At 45.3% G+C, this 20835-nt stretch overlaps 1 protein-coding gene across 2 annotated transcripts in view; it reads left to right on the top strand.

Moving 5' to 3' along the window:
* TMEM132B (transmembrane protein 132B) overlaps window positions 1-11714 on the top strand; it is a 404412-nt gene extending 392698 nt beyond the window's left edge. For both annotated transcript variants that reach the window (XM_081842228.1, XM_081842229.1), the window contains 3 exons: window positions 4533-4806; window positions 8021-8212; window positions 9756-11714. In XM_081842228.1, the coding sequence (XP_081698354.1) occupies window positions 4533-4806; window positions 8021-8212; window positions 9756-10904 (1615 nt within the window). In that variant the 3' untranslated portion in view covers window positions 10905-11714. The remainder of the gene's footprint in view (window positions 1-4532; window positions 4807-8020; window positions 8213-9755) is intronic.
* The last annotated feature ends 9121 nt before the right edge of the window (window positions 11715-20835 follow it).

Below are 20835 nucleotides of genomic sequence, written 5' to 3'. Positions count from 1 at the left end.
TAACAAGGCAAAATTGATGCCATTGAAACCTACAATTACAGTGCAATGCTTTTTTGGGTGGTGTTTTATGTCATGCATGTGTACTCTGCCGTGGCAAAACACCACACAAATAATGCAACGAAACATGCAATCTCATCGAACTTGGTTGATTGCAGAGAGGGCTTTTTAAAAATAAATAAGTAAAATAAAAATAAAATCAGTTCACAAAAATGGCACATGCAGATTGGTAATAACAGGGCGTATGAAACTCACAAATGATCTGAAGGAACTGGAAAAGGCAGTGAACAGTCAGTACACAGGGCCCTTCCTAACATAAGAGATAACAAGGGAGGATGTTTAAAGCATTAGTTCCATTTTTGAATCTTAGATGAAAAATGTGAGGAGTTTCAGAAGCACCCCTAAAATGTGTGTTGAGATTAAAACAGGCAAGGAGCCTATTTGTCCATCTGGCCCACTATTGTCTCCTGCAGGGATGAGGAGCCCATGGTCCATTCCAGCCACATCTTTAGGGATACCGGTTCCCCATCCTTGTCTATTCCAATTGCAATAATTGTCCAGTATCACATGAATGAGTCTTCCCCATCACCAGCTGCTGATCCTTTTCTTTTAACTGGTGATGCTGAGGCTTGAACCTGCATGCGAAGCGAGTGCTCTTCTACCGAGCCACGATTTCTCCTCCATGAGATGCTGGCCAAAAGAGTGAACCAACAGAACATGTGCCAAATGCGACAGGAACTTGAGAGTATTTTTAACGGTTATCATTGGCATTGGCAAAAAAAGAAAGAACAAGCCCATTCTTCTGCTGAGTTAAGTGCCTCATCCGGTTGCTTCCCTGTTCACCATATTGTTGGGAGTTTGCTTGCGCAAATGTCTGCTGAATCGTTCGTGGCGATAGATCCATTTGAGGAATAAACCTGCCATCGCAGACGCGGCAGGTCACGCCTTCAGCAGCCATTAGCCCAGTGCGAACATTCTGCCTGTCAGCTCATTATGCCGTGTGCTAAAAATCTAACCCCCCAGGTGTCTAGTTCATATTTATTGGGCCAGCTGAAGTGAATTGAACGGCCCAAGTATCTTCGTTGTTTGCAAGCTGGCAAGCCATTCTCGCCAGCAGCTATTCAGATTACCGCAGAGCCACTGGGCACCTATTTAGCAATTCATTTCTTCTTCTTTTTTTTTAGGAAGGGGGTGGAATGGCAAAGCTGTTTGCTGTGAAAATTTGCAGCCGGTTGCCTGCACCATGGCCTGCCAGCCATTGTTTTTGGATGAGTGCGTGCGACAGCTTATGCTTCCAATAGAGCTGGCGAAAGTTTGTTTTTAAGCAACTTAATCGCATGGGTGACTTGAATGGGGGCGACCATTTCTTCTTGTGGCAAGAATGCAGTGGAGGCCGATTTATTAGGGCAAATGGGACACATCCTCACCAACCTCTGAATGCCCTGCCTGCCTTCTTATTTGCCATCAATCCAGGCGGTGGTGCTGCCTATAGGCTCTCTCCTCCTCAGTCTCTGGGTCCTTAGAAGCACCGAGCTGTAGAGATGGAAGGGGCCAAAAGGACAATCTAGTCCACCCCTGTAGGAATCACAGGTAGAGAATCAGGGACAGATGACCAGCCATCCTCTGTTTAAATCCTGAACTGAATTCAGCTGATTCATGTGGATCCAGGCTTTAACTGAGTTGTTTGGAAACAGTCCCAAGTCACCCCAGGTTTGGCAGGGCCACTGAGAGATCCAGGGCTTTCAGGGGGTGAAGTCAGGTGGGAAGGCTCTAGGGGTCTGCTTTGCAAGTGTGTTCACCACAGAGAATGCATTGAGCCACAGCCTTAATTATCACAGCTGAAGGTCACATTCCACCCAAACGAAGTGTCAGGAAGGGCATGTCAGGGCCGAAACTGCAAGGGGTCTCTTGGAGACCATTCTGAGGACTAGATAGAGAGGTTTGTGGGACATCATTTGACCCTGGGTCCTGAGGTTCCCTACCTGTGATGTAGAAAGCCCCAGGTTCAGTCTCTGGCACCTCCAGGGGGAATAAACCCTGCTTAAGACTTTGGGAAACTGCAATCAGTGTATACCAGCCCCCTCCAACCTGCTGCCCTCTAGATATTTTATGCTACAATTCCCATCAGCGAAGTGCACCATGTTCTTTTAGACAACACTGAGCTAGATGGATGAACAGTATGATAGGGCAGCTTCCTGTGTTCATTGGAATGCGCCTCCAACCAGGTTCTCTCTCAGGAAGCAGCACTGAGATTCTTGGGCACCGTGCCATTGATAGCACCCATTGATTGGTCTGCCCGCTGCTTCCTTGAATGGGAAATTAATAAAAATGTAATAAGGAAGTGAGGATCTGGATCCCTTGTGAATATATCTGGGGAGATAATAAAAACCCATCTGGAGAAATATGGCTCATCATACTGATCCATAGATAGATGGGCAGCAGGAAGGGGGAGAGAGACTTTTATCCTTATTTGCAGTAGATGGGAGAATCATAATTTAATCTGGGTATGTGCCACTATCAATATGAGCGGCCCACTCTTCCAGATGGAAATCTGCTCTCCAGATAGGTGTGCTCTCATGACTAATGTACTGCATGGAACCCTTGAGCGGCACTCGGTTAATAGAAAAATCCGGCTTGTGAAATGAGCAGTCGAAAAGCCCACAATCGCAGCAAATGAAAGGAATAAATATAAATTAAAGTCAAATAAGAGTGGGGAGAAGGGAGGAAAGTCCAGGCAGGCAGAGACCGATGTTCTTAACAAGAACATTTATTTTGATTCATTATGCAGCTGGAAAATAATTATCCCCTTGTTGAAGTTCATGCATTACCTCTGCGGGTGGAGCGTTGGGTGGGAGGAAGTGATTTTTGTTCATTTCTTCTAAGGGCCGCTTAGTGAGTCTTTTGACGTATGTTGAAATGATGCCCTTTGAATCTCTTGTATGTAACAGGGCTAAAGAATGCCTGTGTGCCTTTCTCTTGTCACCTGCAAACCCTCCTAACCATCAACCGAACTGCTGAAACATAATGGAATGCCTGCAAACATTCTGCAGCCACTCAAAGACTGAGAATGAGTCATTGGATGTTGAAAATGAGGGTGGGGCAATTGGTGGTGGAAGGGCTCCAAAAATGAGGGATAACATGGGCTGAGAAGAATTTCTAACCATGTCCTCTCCTGACCAGGAGGACCATGCTCTGTGGAGCAAAATAAATCCCCGAGGGTGGCTAAGTCATGCAGAAGGCAGGCATGGGCTGGAGCTGCAGGACCTTGGGTAGCTCTAAGAAAACAACTTGCTCCAACAAGATACGGAACTCAGTGGAGGGGTTTGATCTCTTGTGCCACCTACTTCCCAATGGATGGTGAATTTTAATATGGTTGTCCTCTGGCCTGGAGCCTAGCACCCTTGTAATTTATTAATCAGTTCCCACATTGTACTCTTTCCCCCAAGGGGCCTAAAAATACCCTAGTCCCAGGCTTAGAGGCACAGAAAGGTTTACTCACATAGGCAGAGCCTTTGTAACTACATTGGCTGAGTCCAAGTGGTGCAAATTCTACACAATTGTAGTAATCTGCTGTGTGAGGAAGGGGTGGAAAATCTCTTTCAGCATCAGGACCTAATTCCTTCCTGGGAGACCTTATGGGGACCACACATCATTGGTGGGCCAGGTGAGAGGCAAAAAAGTGGGCAGGCCCTCAGAGAAAAATGACCAAAGCCAGCAAGGTGACTCTTACTGTGTACAGTAGAGAAGAACACTTGAGGAGAATGAAGAGCAGGTCCAGTGAAGGCTTAGAGAGGGGGCATGGTCTGAGAAAGTGCCAAACCCCCAATAGATAGGTGTAGGGGGCCCACATTAAGTTCACAAGCCTGGGGTATCTTACATTAGTGTAAGGCTATGTACCCACAGATCCAGAGCCAGCTCAAGACATTTTGGCACCTGAGGTGAACCACAAAATGATACCTGCCATTCAGGGAGAAAGGGGCAAATGGAAATGTACCTCAGGCGCAAAGTGAGAATAAAGAATAAACAAAGATGAGAGGACACTAACTCTGGTGAACCCTGTGAGGTCTATGTGTTGGAGGGGCCAAATGATGCCCAATGCTGATAATATAGGCATTTCATAAATTTTCTTTATTTATTTTATTCAGTTGCTGAGATATCTAATAAGAACTATTCTCTAGACAAAGTGCACAGTACAACAAAGTGATTTAAATAAACGGTGCAGCAACTCGGTGGAACCTTAATGAATCAGTAAAACCAACCCAACAGAAGATGAAATCCTGCACAGATAAAACCCAACAAAGACAAATTAAAGCCTCAGATGGAAAAATCAGGGTTGTATCTATCATAAGTTATACCCAGAGAAAGCGCACTGAAGTTAGTGAACCTACATTAGGCACTCCTGTTCATTTCAATGGGTCTACCCTGGATACAGCCTTTAGAATTTGCAATATTCAAAATGAACAGAGTACAGTTGTATTGCAAGAACAACCACAACCTAGTACCTTCTTGTGTGTGTTTCTGTGTGTGTCCTACAGGCCCACACGTGACAGCGATGAGGATGAAGATGACGAGAAGAAAGGCAGAGGCTGCACCCTGCAGTACCAACATGCCATGGTACGAGTCCTCACCCAGTTTGTGACAGAATCATCCGATTTGGGAGGCCAGCTGACCTACATGCTTGGCTCCGAGTGGCAGTTTGACATTACGGACCTTGTGGCTGACTTCATGAAGGTGGAGGAATCCAAAGTAGCCAAGTTACAAGATGGCCGGGTTCTGATTGGTCGTGAGCAAGGAATCACAACAGTTCAGGTACAAAGTAAGGCTGAGTGTCAAGGGAAACATTAATGTGGGCTGCACAAGGTTACTGGTAGGTAGATTTGTAGCTCGTTGACAGACTGAACCCAAAGAGTACTCACTAATGGATCCTCATCATCCTGGAGAAAAAAAGTGACAAGAGGGTTGCCGCAGGGTTCTGTCCTGGGCCCATTGTTGCTTAATGTCTTTATAGATGACTTGGATGAAGGAAATGAGGGGATGTTCAACCAATTTGCAGATAACACCAAACTGGGAGGGATAGATAATGCCGCAGAAGACAGAAATGGGGTTCAAGATGACCTTAAGAGACTGGAGAACTGGGTCCAAACTAACAAAATGAATCTCAGTAGGGACAAATTCTACACTTAGGCAGGGTTTTAGTAGACCACAAGCTTAACTTGAGTCAACAGTGTGTTGTGGTAGCAAAAGCAGCTAATGCTATTATAGGCTGCATCAACAGAAGTATAATGTCCAGATCAAGGGACGCAATAAAGGTAAAGGTCCAGTCATGACCAACTCTGGGGTTGTGGCGCTCATCTCGTTTTATTGGCTGAGGGAGCCGGCATACAGCTTCTGGGTCATGTGACCAGCATGACTAAGCTGCTTCTGGCAAACCAGAGCAGTGCACAGAAATGCCGTTTACCTTCCCGCCGGAGCGGTACCTGTTTATCTACTTGCACTTTGACGTGCTTTCGAACTGCTAGGTTGGCAGGAGCAGGGACCAAGCAACACGAGCTCACCCCGTCACCGGGAATCGAACCGCTGACCTGACCAGCAAGTCCTAGGCTCTGAGGTTTAACCCACAGCACCACCCGCATCCCTCTAAGGGACGCAGTAGTAATGCCCTATTCTGCCTTGGTCAAACCACACTGTGTCCACTTCTGAATGCCAGATTTTAAGAAAGATGTTGATAAGCTGGAACATGTGCAGAGGAGGCCAACCAAGATGATCAAGGGTCTGGAAACCAAGCCTTATGAGGAAAGGCTGAAGGAGTTGCATACATTCATTTTGGGTAAGAGAAGACTGAGATGAGATATGATAGTCTCTTCAAATATCTAAAGAGCCATCACATGGAAGATGGAACAAGCTTGTTTTTTCCTGCTCCAGAGGCTGTAATCTGAACCAATGGTTTCAGGTTACAAGGAAGGAGATTCCGGCTAAACATCTGGAATAACTTTCTGACAGTAGGAACTGTTTGACACTGGAATGGACTCCCTCGGGAGGTGGTGGACTCTCCTTTGTTGGAAGTTTTAAGCAGAGGTTGGGTGACCATCTATCATGAGTGCTTTACTTGAAATTCCTGCATTGCAAGGGGTTGGACCAAATGACTCTCAGGGTCCCTTCCAACCCATAAAATTCTATGATTAATCAGAAAGCTGCTTTATCTTGAGGAGACACCAAAGCAGAGGATCAGTCTAGGCATAATGCTACTTAATATTGAGCAGAGACCAAATTGGTCTAGCAAAAGCCATAGTCATAGTTGGCTGCCTACTGTTGGAAAGTGGAAGACAGGTGAGGTGGGATCTTTATTCTATTTCAGGAAGTTAATTCTCATGCCCTATGATAAAGTGGTGTTTTCATGCACCAGTCCCCACAACGAGGGCCTCGGTCTCACATATTTGCAGAGAGTTGAAGTTGTTGGACTTTATAAAGAGGCAGACCTCCACATCATCACTAACCTTGGACCATGCTGTTCTGGGGCTGATGGGAATTGAACATTCGGAAGGCACCACAATGGCTCCTCCCACCCTTGTGCATCAGGTGACCAACCTCCAAGGGGGAGCGTTACATTCCATGCCACATTTTAGCATGGACCTATTTTTAACATTCTTAAAATGTGCATATGCTTGTTCTAAACCAGGCATCCCCAACCTTCAGCCCTCCAGATGTTTTGGTCTACAATTCCCATCATCCCTGACCACTGGTACTTTTGGCTAGGGATTATGGGAGTTGTAGGCCAAAACATCTGGAAGGCCGCTGGTTGAGGATGCCTGTTCTAAACCATTCCCCCCCCCAAATGTATGAAGCTATACAGTGAATTTACAGTTTTACAGTGCTTTTTACAGTGCTTACAGTGCTTTTTACAGTGTTTTACACTGCTTTACAGTGAATAAAGTGAGCAGTGGGTTTTGTTAGTATGAGTTCCCCAACTTCTTTTTCAACTCTGTTATCCAATTGCCTTTCAAATGGGGATGGGTGGGTGCTGGAGATTGAGCCTTGGCACTTGGTGCATGTGTAGCTGTGCTCTAATAGCATTAAGAGTTAAACATATTTGATGTACCCTACCACAGAGCCTAGGACTTGCTGATCAGAAGGTCGGCGGTTCGAATCCCTGCGACGGGGTGAGCTCCTGTTGCTTTGATCCTGCTCCTGCCAACCTAGCAGTTCGAAAGCACGTCAAAGTGCAAGTAGATAAATAGGTACCACTCCGGCGGGAAGGTAAACGGTGTTTCTGTGCGCTGCTCTGGTTCACCAGAAATGGCTTAGTCATGCTAGCCACATGACCTGGAAGCTGTACACCAGCTCCCTCGGCCAATAAAGCGAGATGAGCACCGCAACCCCAGAGTCGGCCATGACTGGACCTAATGATCAGGGGTACCTTTACCTTTCTGTTTCCCTGAGATCACTTCCTCAATGAAGGGTAGGTTTAAAATGAAATAAATAACTAACTATGCCCCCCACAACCCCTTGGCTGCTTTCACAGGAATCCACTGTATTTGGCTAGCAGAGCAATCCTATGCATGTCTATGTCTTTTTATATTGCAAACTGCCTCAGTTGAAGGGCAGTATAGAAATTTTAAAAATACTTTTGCTAATACTAATACTCAAATGTAATCCCTATTAAGTTCAATAGGGCTTATTCCCAGTTATGTGTGGCTAGAATTGGAACCCAAGTAGGCCAAAGTGACTAAGAGGGATCTTCATTTTGAAATGCAGTTGTACCTTGTTTTGTGAGCGGGATCCGTTCTGGAGCCCCGGACACTAGATGAAAAGGATGCATGACAAAGCACCGCTCTGCGCACGGAGCAGTTTGCCAGTGCTTCCAGGTTTGCTGCGGTTGTTCGACGAGATGGACACTCGACGAGGTGGACTCAAAATGAAGTACCACTGTATGGCAACCAGGCTCCAGGCACTCATGGTGCAGCAACTCCAGGATAGTTTAATGTGGATTGTCATCATCTTTCCTTTCCTCTTGTTTCCCTTAAAGGTCCTCTCACCTCTTTCTGATTCCATTTTGGCTGAGAAGACTGTGATTGTTCTGGAAGACCGGGTGACCATCACAGACCTCGGTGTTCAGCTCGTGGCAGGCTTGTCCCTCTCGCTCCAGACAAGCAAAGGAAACAAGAGGGTGATTGTTTCTACGACATCGGCTTCTGACATTCTTCATTCACCAAAGCAGGTGGGAGATGCAGTGACAAAATTAATGAACAGCACAGACTTGCATCGTTTCATTAGCAAATAGGAGACCTAGATTAACCAGATGAGATTAAATGGAGGGTAACCTAAAGGACAAACTAAGGACTAGATGAGGTATCCAGGACCCACTTTTAACCTAAACATGCATTTGGGGGACCCATTTCTTCATCCTTTGCTATATTGTTGCATGATGTTAGTGGTCTTGTGGCTACCCACCTTGGATCAGGCTGTCAGACCCTCCAAGTGTCCCTACTTTCCCGGGACATCCCTGATTTAAAGAAGCTGTTCTGGTTTCTAATTTGATCCCTGAATGTCCCACTTTTTCTTTGGATGTCCCTATTTTCATTGGTGAAATGTTGGAAGGTATGGAGTTATCTGACCATCAAGCTGTCTGAAGGCAATCCTGTATAGGGAAGGGTTTTTTTAAAAAAAAAGTTTAATGTTTTATTGAGTTTTTATATATGTTGGAAGCTGCCCAGAGTGGCTGGGGCAAGCCAGTAAGATGTGTGGGGTATAAATAGTAAAATTATCATTATAGAATTGCAGTCCCTATTTTCATCAGAGAAGTGTTGGAGGGTATGGGCTGTGGCCCACTAATGAGTCTCAACTCATTGGCTGAAGGCCAGTGGACTAGATGGGCCTTTGGCCTGATCCAGCAGGCCTCGTCGTATGCTTTTGTAACCATGATAGATGATGTGATCCAATGGGTAGTAGGAGAAATTAAACTAAGCTAGAGAGGAATGGGGTGGTCGTGTTGTGAGAGTGCTGTTGCACTGACATCCTCCTTTGATATTGCCTCCTACCCACTTTCAGTTCTGGCCCTGGCCACCCTTCTATATGGCCCCCAACAGATTTTCCCTAGGGAATATGGTCCTTGAGGACGGTAAAGGTTCCCCACCCCTGTACTAAGTTATGGGCCCTCCCTCTCTAAGGATCATAGAGGAAAGGTGAAATACATAAATGTGAATATGAAAAATGGGTGAGTGAAATGATTGGCTCATGTTTACTGACACATTAAGCCAAAAGAACAAGGGGGGAGGGAGGGAAATGTTACTCATTTTCATGTAATTATTTCCAGGCTTCACAAAAACAGGGTGGGGGAGGAGCCCAACTCATGCGATTTCACTAAATCAGCCACATGAGTTTAGGAAACAATATTTTGATGACTAATTTAAGGCCCAGAGTTCAGATTGATTTCATGATGCAGTCTGAAAACAAATGATCTGACCGGTTATATGTGAAATTGATTCTGAGGCATTCTGCTAGGAAGAGAATGTTAAAACTAAGCTTTCATTTTTTAAAAAGTTCACTCATTTCAGATGCATTATTTCCCATCTTGAATTTTGAAAGCTCATAGCGCTGACGCATTCAGCTAAGTTATACCCAGTGTACACCTACTGGTTGGTTTCCAGTGCTAGTCCTATTCAGAACAGACCCACTGAAATGAATGACGAAGGTTCATTAATTTCGCTTCTTAAAAAAGTTATGGCTTCTTTTTAAAAATGATACATTTTCCTATGTTGTAGGAAGCTGTGGTCAGTGCTTGGATTCTGTTCAGCGATGGCACCGTGACACCCTTAGACATCTACGACACGAAAGATTTTTCTCTCGCCATCACATCCCTGGATGAAATGGTGGTGTCCATCCATCAAAGCCAAGAGGAAGACCAGCCTGTGGTGGTGGCAGAAGGTGAAGGTCAAGGGCCACTCATTAAAGCAGAAATGGTGATCAGCGAGCCTTGTCAGAAGTCCAAGAGGAAGAGTAGCTTGGCTGTTGGGAAAGGAAGCATCAAAGTCAAGTTTGGCCAGAAGGATTTGGACCACAAAGGGGACACCAATGACATTGAAGACGTTGAGGCTGATTTTAAAAGCCATGGGAGTAATTCTATAGAGAAGTCATTGGAGCAGGAGAGGTCAGGGCAAGATTGGCCCAAACATGGGGCTTCCATTAATCATGAAGAGGCTACTAACCAAAGCACAACTTCCAAGACTCCTGTTCACCCCAAAACTGCTCAGGGTCAGCTCCAAAATGGTCCAACCTCCTTTACGAGCTTCCCCATACAAGTTGACATTCCAGTGCAGAACAGTCCCAGTGACCTCACTTTGGCTTCCAGAGGTCTAACGGACCTTGAGATCGGCATGTATGCCCTTCTGTGTGTTTTCTGTTTAGCCATATTGGTCTTCTTAATTAACTGTGTGGCATTTGCTTGGAAGTACAGGCACAAAAGGTTTGCTGTCAGTGAGCAAGGCAACATTCCACATTCCCATGACTGGGTGTGGCTCGGGAATGAGGTGGAGCTCTTGGAGAACCCAGTGGACATTTCGCTCCCGTCCGAGGAGTGCACAACCATGATAGACAGAGGGATGCAGTTTGAGGAGAGCAATTTCCTCCTCAACGGGAGCTCTCAGAAGAGTCTCCACAGCCAGATCCTTCGGTCTGCTGACTATGGTTGTGAGAACGATATCACAAACGAACCTATCAACCCCCCTGGGCCCAAACGGAAAAGAGTCAAATTCACATCCTATACCACCATCTTACCAGAGGATGGTGGCCCATACACCAACTCCATCCTCTTTGACAGTGACGATAATATCAAATGGGTATGCCAAGATATGAACTTAGGGGATTCCCAGGAACTTAGAGACTATATGGAAAGGCTGCAAGACAATATGTAAAAAATAATTATTATCTCTCTCTCTAAAAACTTTATCTTTGTATTCACCTTTATGCCTTCTGTTTTATGGATAATGGAGCACTCAAACCCAGCCAGCAATAGAAGAAGGCTCTCCAAAATGTTTGGAGGTCCAGAAATACTAACTTTGCATTGTTTTGATCAGCTGCAGGAAAAAGCTGGCTTGTTCTACCCTGTTCCATCAGGTACAAGGGGATGTGAGCCCCTAAACAGCTACCTACAAATCTTGGAGGTATTGCGCACAACCAGCTGTTTTTCATATATCATCTGATACTAGCTAATGCTGATCGAATTGCACCTAGACTCAGAGAAGATGGGTTAGTGTGCCATGTTACGATGAGCCGTTACTATGGAAAAGGAACCATTTTGTGGGTGGGTGGGTTGATGATTTTTCTAGAAAATATTCTTTGTAAAAGCACAGTAGACATTCCTCGCTTTCAGCTGGAATCTAGGGTCCTTTCAAAGGATCAGAATGAATTGACCTAATGTAATCTGTTTATACAAAATACAGACAGATATATCCTTCTAGGCTTTTGTTTTTTAAAAAACAAATATTCATCCTTGTGGTTAATTTGTTCAGCTGTATTGTTTATAAAGCTTTCCTGATTTTATGAACTATTTACATATTTTCATTTGACAGGATTCCCTCCCCAACCCATAGATGTACCAAAGTGTACTGCATTGTTAGGGCTGCAATGTTTAGTCGATAAATCGAATAGAAACCTTGTAAAAGATGACAGTGAAAAAGTGCCCCCAATAAACTGGGCAGCAGATTATTATTATTATTATTATTATTATTATTATTATTATTATTATTATTATTGAAAATGTAACAGTTTTAAATACAAGTATTTAGAGAAAACATTGCTGATGGGTGCCATTTTTGAAAGGGCAACCCCCTTTTCTCACCCTTTCAGCGCATCTCCCGTGTTATGACATGCACAGGCGCCATCTGAAATCAACAAGAATGATGATAATACAGCTACTCAACTGCAAATTTATACAGGACTAATCGATTATTCGCTTATTAATTCATTAAAACGAACGATTAATCGACTAAAACTTCTGTCGGTCGGGTGACAGCCTTACTTTCTGTGTTAAAAGGGTTTGTTTTGTAGCTGCTTGATATTGTTCCCTAATCCTCCCTCCCTCCCTCTTTCTTTCTTTCTTTCTTTCTTTCTTTCTTTCTTTCTTTCTTTCTTTCTTTCTCTTTCACTGGAAAATAGAGATCTGTCTTCTTACAGGGAAAATGTACATACAATAATAAAAACCCTGGGGTGGGGGAAAAGAGCTATTCTGGTTTTTGTTTTCATTTTGGAAGGTTTGCAATATCATCATTTCAAAATCCCCAGGTGCGGTTTGAAGGTACACATTGCACCCACCTTCCTGAATTAAGCAGGTCTAGGCTGGGTCTGGGTCTGGATGGGAGACTAGGAACTTGGGAAATCATGGAGGATAAAGCTTCAGTGGCTAATAGTCATGATGACCAGGGCTTTTTTTAGCCAGAGCTCACGGGAGCTCATCTCTGGCACATCTCAGGTGGGCGCCATTCTAAGAGAACTAGGGAGTTCATGGTGAGATCCAGCACCTTTTTTTCTAGAAAAATAACACCGATGATGGCTATGCTCTACCTCCACTGTTAGAGACTAAAATGCTTTTGAATCCCAGATGCTGGGAACTACAACAGGGGACAGGGAACCACCTTCAGTGGTTTTTCCTTGATTGGAAATTAAATACTGATTATGCCTTTTGCTTGCCTGGGCTTAGCATAGAGTAAGGACGCGGGTGGCACTGTGGTCTAAACCACAGAGCCTAGGACTTGCCGATCAGAAGGTCAGCAGTTTGAATCCCTGTAACGGGGTGAGCTCCTGTTGCTCGGTTCCAGCTCCTGCCAACCTAGCAGTTCGAAAGCACGACAAAGTGCAAATAGATAAATAGGTATCTTTTCCCGGCGGGAAGGTAAATGGCGTTTCTGTGGGCTGCTCTGGTTCACCAGAAGCAGCTTAGTCATGCTGGTCACATGACCTGGAAGCTGTCTGCGGACAAACGCCAGCTCCCTCAGCCTGTAGAGTGAGATGAGCACCGCAAGCCCAGAGTCATTCTCAACTGGTATGGGGTCCCTTTACCTTTACCTTTAAGGTTACCAGACATCCCCGTTTTCCAGGGACAGTCCCCGGATGTACAAATCAGTCCCCATACAAAATCCAATGAAGTTGAAAAGTGTCCTCAGATTCGTTGAAAAAAATCTAGTAACCTTAGCATAGAGTGGATTGTGTGAGTATATGTAGAAACTAGCCTACTGAACAAAGATTTAAAAAATCACATCCCTTGCTTATGCAACTCTTGCATTGAGTCCTACTTGTCACTGATTTGTGGCTCTTGAAAGGTTGCCCAAGGAAAGTAACCCTGAGGCTTAATTTTTTTCCCCAGCCCTCGTGTAGACCATATTGAACTAGATGGACCAACAGTGGTCTGATTTTGTGTACATCAGCTTCCTAAACTGGTTTGGGTGCATCAGAATTGGATTTAGTTCAACTTAAGCAAGGAATTGAACACCCCAACAATTTCCCACTCTCTCCCAGTCCCTTTCTGAAGGACTCGTTCATGGATTTTCAAGACAGGTGGGGAATCATTTGGTGTGATTTCAGAATGCTTTGTAAGCAATTAAAAATCCGTATTTTAGCCCCCCTCCCATTTTAAGTGTGAAGCTTTGAAATTGTTAAGATCAAAAGACATCTAATGCCCTTCAATTAAAATTGTGTTTTGCTCTCCTTTCTGAGGAACAAACTTATGAGGTTGGGTTTTTTTTGGGAATGGCTAATTACGTATGCTGCAATCCTATACACAGTTATCTGGGAGGGGGAATTGGGGGCTGGGATGTGACTGAGTCTGCATTAAAGATGAATCCACATTTTTCAAAACAATAGACAAACAAAAACACAGCCATCCCTTGAAATGTGCACATTCTAAATTTTGCAGTGCAATACTCCAGCTAAGTGATATGTTCAGAAATTCATATGCTAAGGCAAAGAGTGCATAAAATGCATATATTTGTGAAAATAACATACAAAAATGTATTGGGGAACAATGGTTTGCAAAACTGTGTATATCAAGGGAAACTGCACAGAAAATAAGCTTATTAGGAGAAATTCATATGGAATTCCTGGTGAATTATATTTTAGGCTTTTTTTTTTTAATCACAAATTGCTGCAGAAATGTAAGCTTGGGAAAATGAGAAATGGAGAAATCCAAAATGGACAGAGCCATCTATTCATACCAGGGAACTCACTGGACTCAGCAAGGCTTGTGTCCGAATGGACTTGTATAGGCTTGGCACTTTTAAGTAGTTAAAATGGTCCCACTTTAAGAATGCTGAAAACCTATAAATCAGGGGTATTATTATTTTTTACTGCCTCGTGTAACGTAATGCGCTGTGAAATGCGGCTTTGATTTCTTGAGGTTCTTCTGTTGAACACCATAGAACCGCAATGCCATGCCACAAGTCCTATTCCAGGCTTGCATCAAAATGCCATAAGCACGGGGATTATACACGGGCACACACACTCGCAGCATAGTAATGTCATTGTGCGGTTGGTACGTGCTGGGGCCATGCACAATAAACACGCCTGTCTCCGCACAGCTTCACAGACAGAGCTCAGACCTAACGGAATTCTATAATGCATACAGGAGATGAAGAGGGAATCAAATATTCAGAGTAGCGACGTTTTCAAAAATAAATAAATAAGCAAGCAAGCAAGCAAGCAAGCAAGCAAGCAAGCAAACGGTGCCTCTACTGTATTCAAAGACACTGCAGTGTGTATCAAATGGCTTATGCTAATTGCTGGATCCTTTAAGCTTGAAAATGCATACGAGAGACAGCATATTTTACCCTGGAAACATTGTACTGAGTTTCTGCCATGCCTCAGTGGATTGCTAAAAGTGTTTCCAGCAGTTCTGGGTTGTTGCTATTGCTATTATTATTAAATTTTGTATATCACTCTTCATCTGCACAAATTGCATAATAAAACAAGAACAAAAATGAACCAATATCCCCCCCCCCCCCGCCATAAACACATTTAAAAGGCCATAGAATGTTGATCAGCCAAAGGCCTGGTTGTGTGGCGAGTTCCCGGCTCCCCCCTCAGAAATAAAGACACGAGACACAAGAATTCAGGTTAATGGGTCAAATTAGGCCACAACTTTATTGATTACAGGAATTGAGCGGTATTGGCTTAGGCATTGGTCCTATCACTAACCAGCTTCAGCCCGCTTGCTTGAAGACTGGCAAGGGTTAACCACCAGTAGGGGGAGTCCCGCTGATGGACATCAACTAGGAACTCCCCTGGGGTCGCCGCTTGGGGGCGTGCCTTAGGCCCTCACCTCCCTAGGCTTAGGACAAGGCCACACCCCTGGAATCCTTTACCAGACTACCCTTTGATTTGGGGGGAAGTGATGGCGCTTCCTCCCCCCCCTTCATCTGCATGACAATACTACCATACCCCTGCCAATGCCTAACCGCCAATACCTGGGAGTTGTGACGGTTTGCTACGAGGTAGGCAAAAACCAAGTGGCTGGTGCCAATCTGCTAGTTGGAAAAATTCCTACCAGGCCCCTTGACGGCGACCAACCAAAGTCCATAGCAAGGTCAAAGAGCCTAGCCTAACGGGTGGGAGGGAAGGGAAAAACCTGTACGGCTGAGGTGTGGGAAAGAGGGAGATCCTTGGCCGCACCAGCCTAAATAATCCAGGCCACGCTCCCGGGGCAGCCGATTGGCTGAATCATAGAATCATAGAATCATAGAATCATAGAATCATAGAGTTGGAAGAGACCACAAGGGCCATCGAGTCCAACCCCCTGCCAAGCAGGAAACACCATCAGAGCACTCCTGACATATGGTTGTCAAGCCTCTGCTTAAAGACCTCCAAAGAAGGAGACTCCACCACACTCTGGCCAGGGGGATGATGCATCCGAGGATTCCCTGGTATCGTGGGGTATGAAAGCCAGCCCCCGCGATGGTGGGGAGGGGCGTGAAGCCCGCAACCCCACCTCCTCCCTAGCTCGGAAGTGGCATTACAGCAAAAGCATTGGAGAGGAAACCTGATCCAGTGCCCTGGGGTGGGCCTTCCCCACCAATGGCCCCAACTGTTGTGGTTGTTATTAAATTTATATACCACATTATTGTCTTATAAGTAGTTTGCAAGTATAAAAGCACTTGCATAATACAATAACACCGACTTAAATCCCAGAACCAAACAATGCCATCAAATCATTAAAATAAACTTCCACGATTCAAATAAATCTATCATTCATTCAGCTGCCTGCATGTCCCCACCTGGACTTGGCTGGCAGCATTGGCTGGGCTCAAGAAACCAAGCATAATCTCAGCTTCCCTGCAATGCCCCCTGAGGCACAGCTACCACCACTGTAAGCCTACAAGACCAGGTATGGCAGTCCTGCCACGGTGTTACAGCCCCAGCAACCAATTGAAGATGCTGGATGATGCTGCCAGATTTGAGTTGGGGGAGTCCTGCAATGCTAGCATTTCTCAAAGTTTTTCAGGGGTTCCCCAATGGGGAGATAAGTAAGGGCAGAAAAACTGAGGTCCATTAGAAGCTTCTAAAAGCCACCTGCAAAAGATCGGCTCATACCTCCGGCAAGAGTGACCTGTTCTACCATCTCAGAACTTTGCCACCTCTTGTAAGTGAGAATGTAGAGTGAGAATCATGAGAGATATAATCCATAATGTTCTAAAATGCACACAGCAGTTACAAGGTGTACCAGGTTAAAAGGTGGGTGGGTGGCTACAGCCACACATAATTCCCTACAAAGAGCTGCTGACAGAAGCTTTGCCACTAGGAGAGTGTTTTGTATCATATAGTCACTGAGAAGCTTGTCCTGGTCTGCCTCAGCTCGCCTGGGTTCCATTTCTCACTTGTGTGTGATGCAAGGGTTACAACTCATGGTTATCTTGGTTACAGCTTATGGTTTGTCTAGAACAAAACAAACCATAAACCCAGGTTCAGACAACACAGCAAATCAAACCATAGATTAGTTCACAGCTGCACAGCAGCAGCAAAATGGGAGGAAGTGCAAAGTGTCTGTCAGGTGCTGTGTGGTGGTTGCTCGTGAGTAACCAGGCAGAACTCCAACCTATCTTTTACAGGTTTATTGTGCAAACTATTTACAGTGCAGATCTACCAAGTCCATGTCTGTCTCAGTCACTTGCAGAATCCGGGAGTGGCCCTTTCCGGCTTCTCCCCCAACATAAGAACTTCGGCACCCCAAGCCTCTGCCTCCCCTCCTTGCATTTCACCCCTCTGTGCAAGCTGGGTGACAGAAGTGGCGTGCATCCCTCCTGGCCAGCCCTGTGAGGTGAGGCGCTGGGGCTCTCAGCAGCATCCTTGATCCCTTTCCCACCTTGGCTGGCCCATTCCCTCTCTTCATCAGAGGTGTGGCTTTTCCTCTCACTGGAAGAGGAACTGCTCCTCAGAAGTGTCGGAGGCTCTCTGTATCCCAAACGTCCCCCTGCCTCCCTCCCCTGTTCCGATGGCAGTCCCCTGGCAGTGTCTATGATCTCCTCTCCAAGAATTCATGTGCCCTCCTGCTTAGCGGCAAACTGCATGTTAAGTTGTGGGTGAACATATCAGACGTCACAGCGATTCTTCAAACAGCTTTTGTTTATTCAGAGGCCAGAACTGAACTGAACTGAAGGGTTCAGTCAGCCTGCTTATATAGAGCTCCAGTACCACGTTACTGTAACAACTTTCTAAAACTATCCAATCACTGAACGTCACTTTCGATCCCTTATTTAATAATTTGCATAACTATCTACAGTATCCCCCTGCTGGCCCAGGGTGAGAACTTCAGTACATAACACTGCAGACCACCATTAGTGTCTGGAGTCCATTGGGACTGGTTGGGTGGAAAACAGGGAAGCCAAAGGGTAGGTGGAGCCAGACTGAACAACAGGCAAAACCACCTAATTCTAGGGTTGTCCTCAGCCTCTTCCCTGATGAGTTCTACAAAGGCAACAAGGAGACTAAAGGGGAGGAAGCTGCCAGGCAGTGTCACCCGCTGTACCAGTTGTATATCCAATTTCCTGGGATTTGGCACCACTGAGCTCAATGGGCCTTGCTTTTCAGTAGGATTCAGTATAGGATTTGGCTGCAAACTTATTAGATTAGGGATGGAGAACCTTCAGGTGTTGCTGTATTCCAACTCCCTTCATCCCTGACCATTGGTCTAGTTGGCTGGGACTGAATGGGAGTTGGAGCCCCACAACATCTGGAGGGCCACAGGTTCCTCAGCCCTAGATGTTCTGCAGGTCATCGGAATCTAACACAAAACCTTCCCTGCAGGCTTACTGCTGACGTTGCTTTCAATTTTGCATTGGATAAAATCTGCACTGTTACCTCACATAAAAGCTGCATTCCCACCATCCCTTATTATTGGTAATGAAGGGAGAAACTCATATATGTAACATTCTGGAACAGCACAGAAACAAAGCTTTAAATTAAGATAATGAAATGGACGTTTTTAAATAAAAAAAAGCAAAACAATCCTGTGTAATTTGTATACCAATTAAGTTATGCATGTGCTTCAGTTTCCTGTCATTAATTATATGAACTAATTCATTTTCCCCCTCTTACAGGCGGATATTCAAAATTTTAGCAAACAGTACTCTCCCAACAGGGACGTGGGTGGCATTGTGGGTTAAACCACAAAGCCTAGGACTTGCCGATCAGAAGGTCGGTGGTTCGAATCCCTGCAATGGGGTGAGCTCCCTTTGTTTGGTCCCTGATCCTGCCAACCTAGCAGTTCAAAAGCACATCAAAGTACAAGTAGATAAATAGGTACCACTCTGGCAGGAAGGTAAACGGTGTTTCCGTGCACTGCTCTGGTTCACCAGAAGCACCTTAGTCATGCTGGCCACATGACCCTGAAGCTGTACGCCTGCTCCCTCGGCTAGGAAAGTGAGATGAGCGCCACAACCCCAGAGTCGGCCACGACTGGACCTAATGGTCAGGGGTCCCTTTACCTTTACCTTTACCTTTACCTTTACCTTTACCTTTACCTTTACCTTTACCTTTACCTTTACCTTTACTCTCCTAACAGGACAGAATAGACTGATATTGTAAAGACATTTAACATGGGAAATTAAATGTTTGTTCCTGTACTTCATAAACATTGAGTTGTCTTTTAAATTTGCACAGAGATGATTGGATAAGGCCTGTCACAAGAAGAGAAAGGTGGTTTGTCTGCTTTGTGATGGAGTGGGTTAAACCACAGAGCCTAGGGCTTGCCGATCAGAAGGTCGGCAGTTCGAATCCCCAGGACGGGGTGAGCTCCTGTTGTTCGGTCCCTGCTCCTGCCAACCTAGCAGTTCAAAAGCATGTCAAAGTGCAAGTAGATTAATAGGTACCACTCCAGCAGGAAGGTAAACGGCATTTCCGTGCTCTGCTCTGGTTCGCCAGAAGCGGCTTAGTCATGCTGGCCACATGACCCGGAAGCTGTATGCCGGCTCCCTCAGCCAATAAAGCGAAATGTGCGCTGCAACCCCAGAGTCGTCCGCGACTGGACCTAACGGTCAGGGGTCCCTTTATTTTACCTTTATCATGACCAAGGTTCCCCGATATCCATCAGAAGAGGCATCCTAGAGGATGGAGAGAAATGGTTCCTCAGCTGCATGATACAGATTGTGAACATCCTCTCCTCTAGAGCCAGTGGCCCAGCAGGATGATGAGACAGTGCCACACAAGTACCAGGCTGCCCATCTTCTTGTCTTCTTACAATCAGTCTTTAGGGTGGCACTACCTGGCAGCTTCTGTCTCCTCAGTGTTAGGCAAAACTAGAATTAGTTGCCTCTGCATTTTATTGCCTCTGGCTCTTCCTGCCATGGGGCTTCCTACCTTCCAACTTGGAAACGATGCCTTATGAGGAACGGCTAAGGGAGCTGGGCATGTTTAGCCTGGAGAAGAGGAGGTTAAGGGGTGATATGATAGCCATGTTCAAATATATAAAAGGATGTCACATAGAGGAGGGAGAAAGGTTGTTTTCTGCTGCTCCAGAGAAGCGGACATGGAGCAATGGCTCCAAACTACAAGAAAGAAGATTCCACCTAAACATTAGGAAGAAGTTCCTGACAGTAAGAGCTGTTCGACAGTGGAATTTGCTGCCAAGGAGTGTGGTGGAGTCTCCTTCTTTGGAGGTCTTTAAGCAGAGGCTTGACAACCATATGTCAGGAGTGCTCTGATGGTGTTTCCTGCTTGGCAGGGGGTTGGACTCCATGGCCCTTGTGGTCTCTTCCAACTCTAGGATTCTATGATTCTACCAGTTGCAATGGGGACACCCACCATTGTCTGGAGGAGCCATCCATAACCTGATTTTCTCTAGATACTATGACCCAAGAGAGGGAAAGTCTACAGTGCCAACTATAAAAAGACTCACTATTGCTTCCTGGCTGTTGTTGATGCAACACCTTTTCTAACACAGCTAGATGATGTCTGTCACTTTCCTGGAAACTTGTTCCCTGACTTGTTGGACAGCTCCCCAACTGTACCGGTAAGAGCAGGATCTAAGCCATCCTCCCTCAACAACAGCTCCTATCCTCCCGACTGTTGACCAGGCTAGCTGGGACTGTTAGGAGTTGTAGTCCAAAACATCTGGAGGTCGCCAGCTTCGTCAGGGTTGTTTAAAGTCGCGCAGCAGCATTAGCAGTAAGAACAGAAGTAGGCTTCTAAACAAGGAGCAGTAGAGATAGATAATGGTTGGCAATAAACTGGAATGAATGAATGTGCTAGCCCTCGAAATATGACAAGATATTGCTAATTAGCAATGACACAGCAGGAAACAGAAGCAAAGCATGAATTAATGCTTATATTCTACTATATATAGTCCATATATAACTCTACTGG

This window comes from Podarcis erhardii (assembly GCF_964252035.2).
Source record: "Podarcis erhardii genome assembly, chromosome: 15".
Taxonomy (NCBI): domain Eukaryota; kingdom Metazoa; phylum Chordata; class Lepidosauria; order Squamata; family Lacertidae; genus Podarcis; species Podarcis erhardii.
This window is presented reverse-complemented; position numbering and strand designations above follow the sequence as displayed.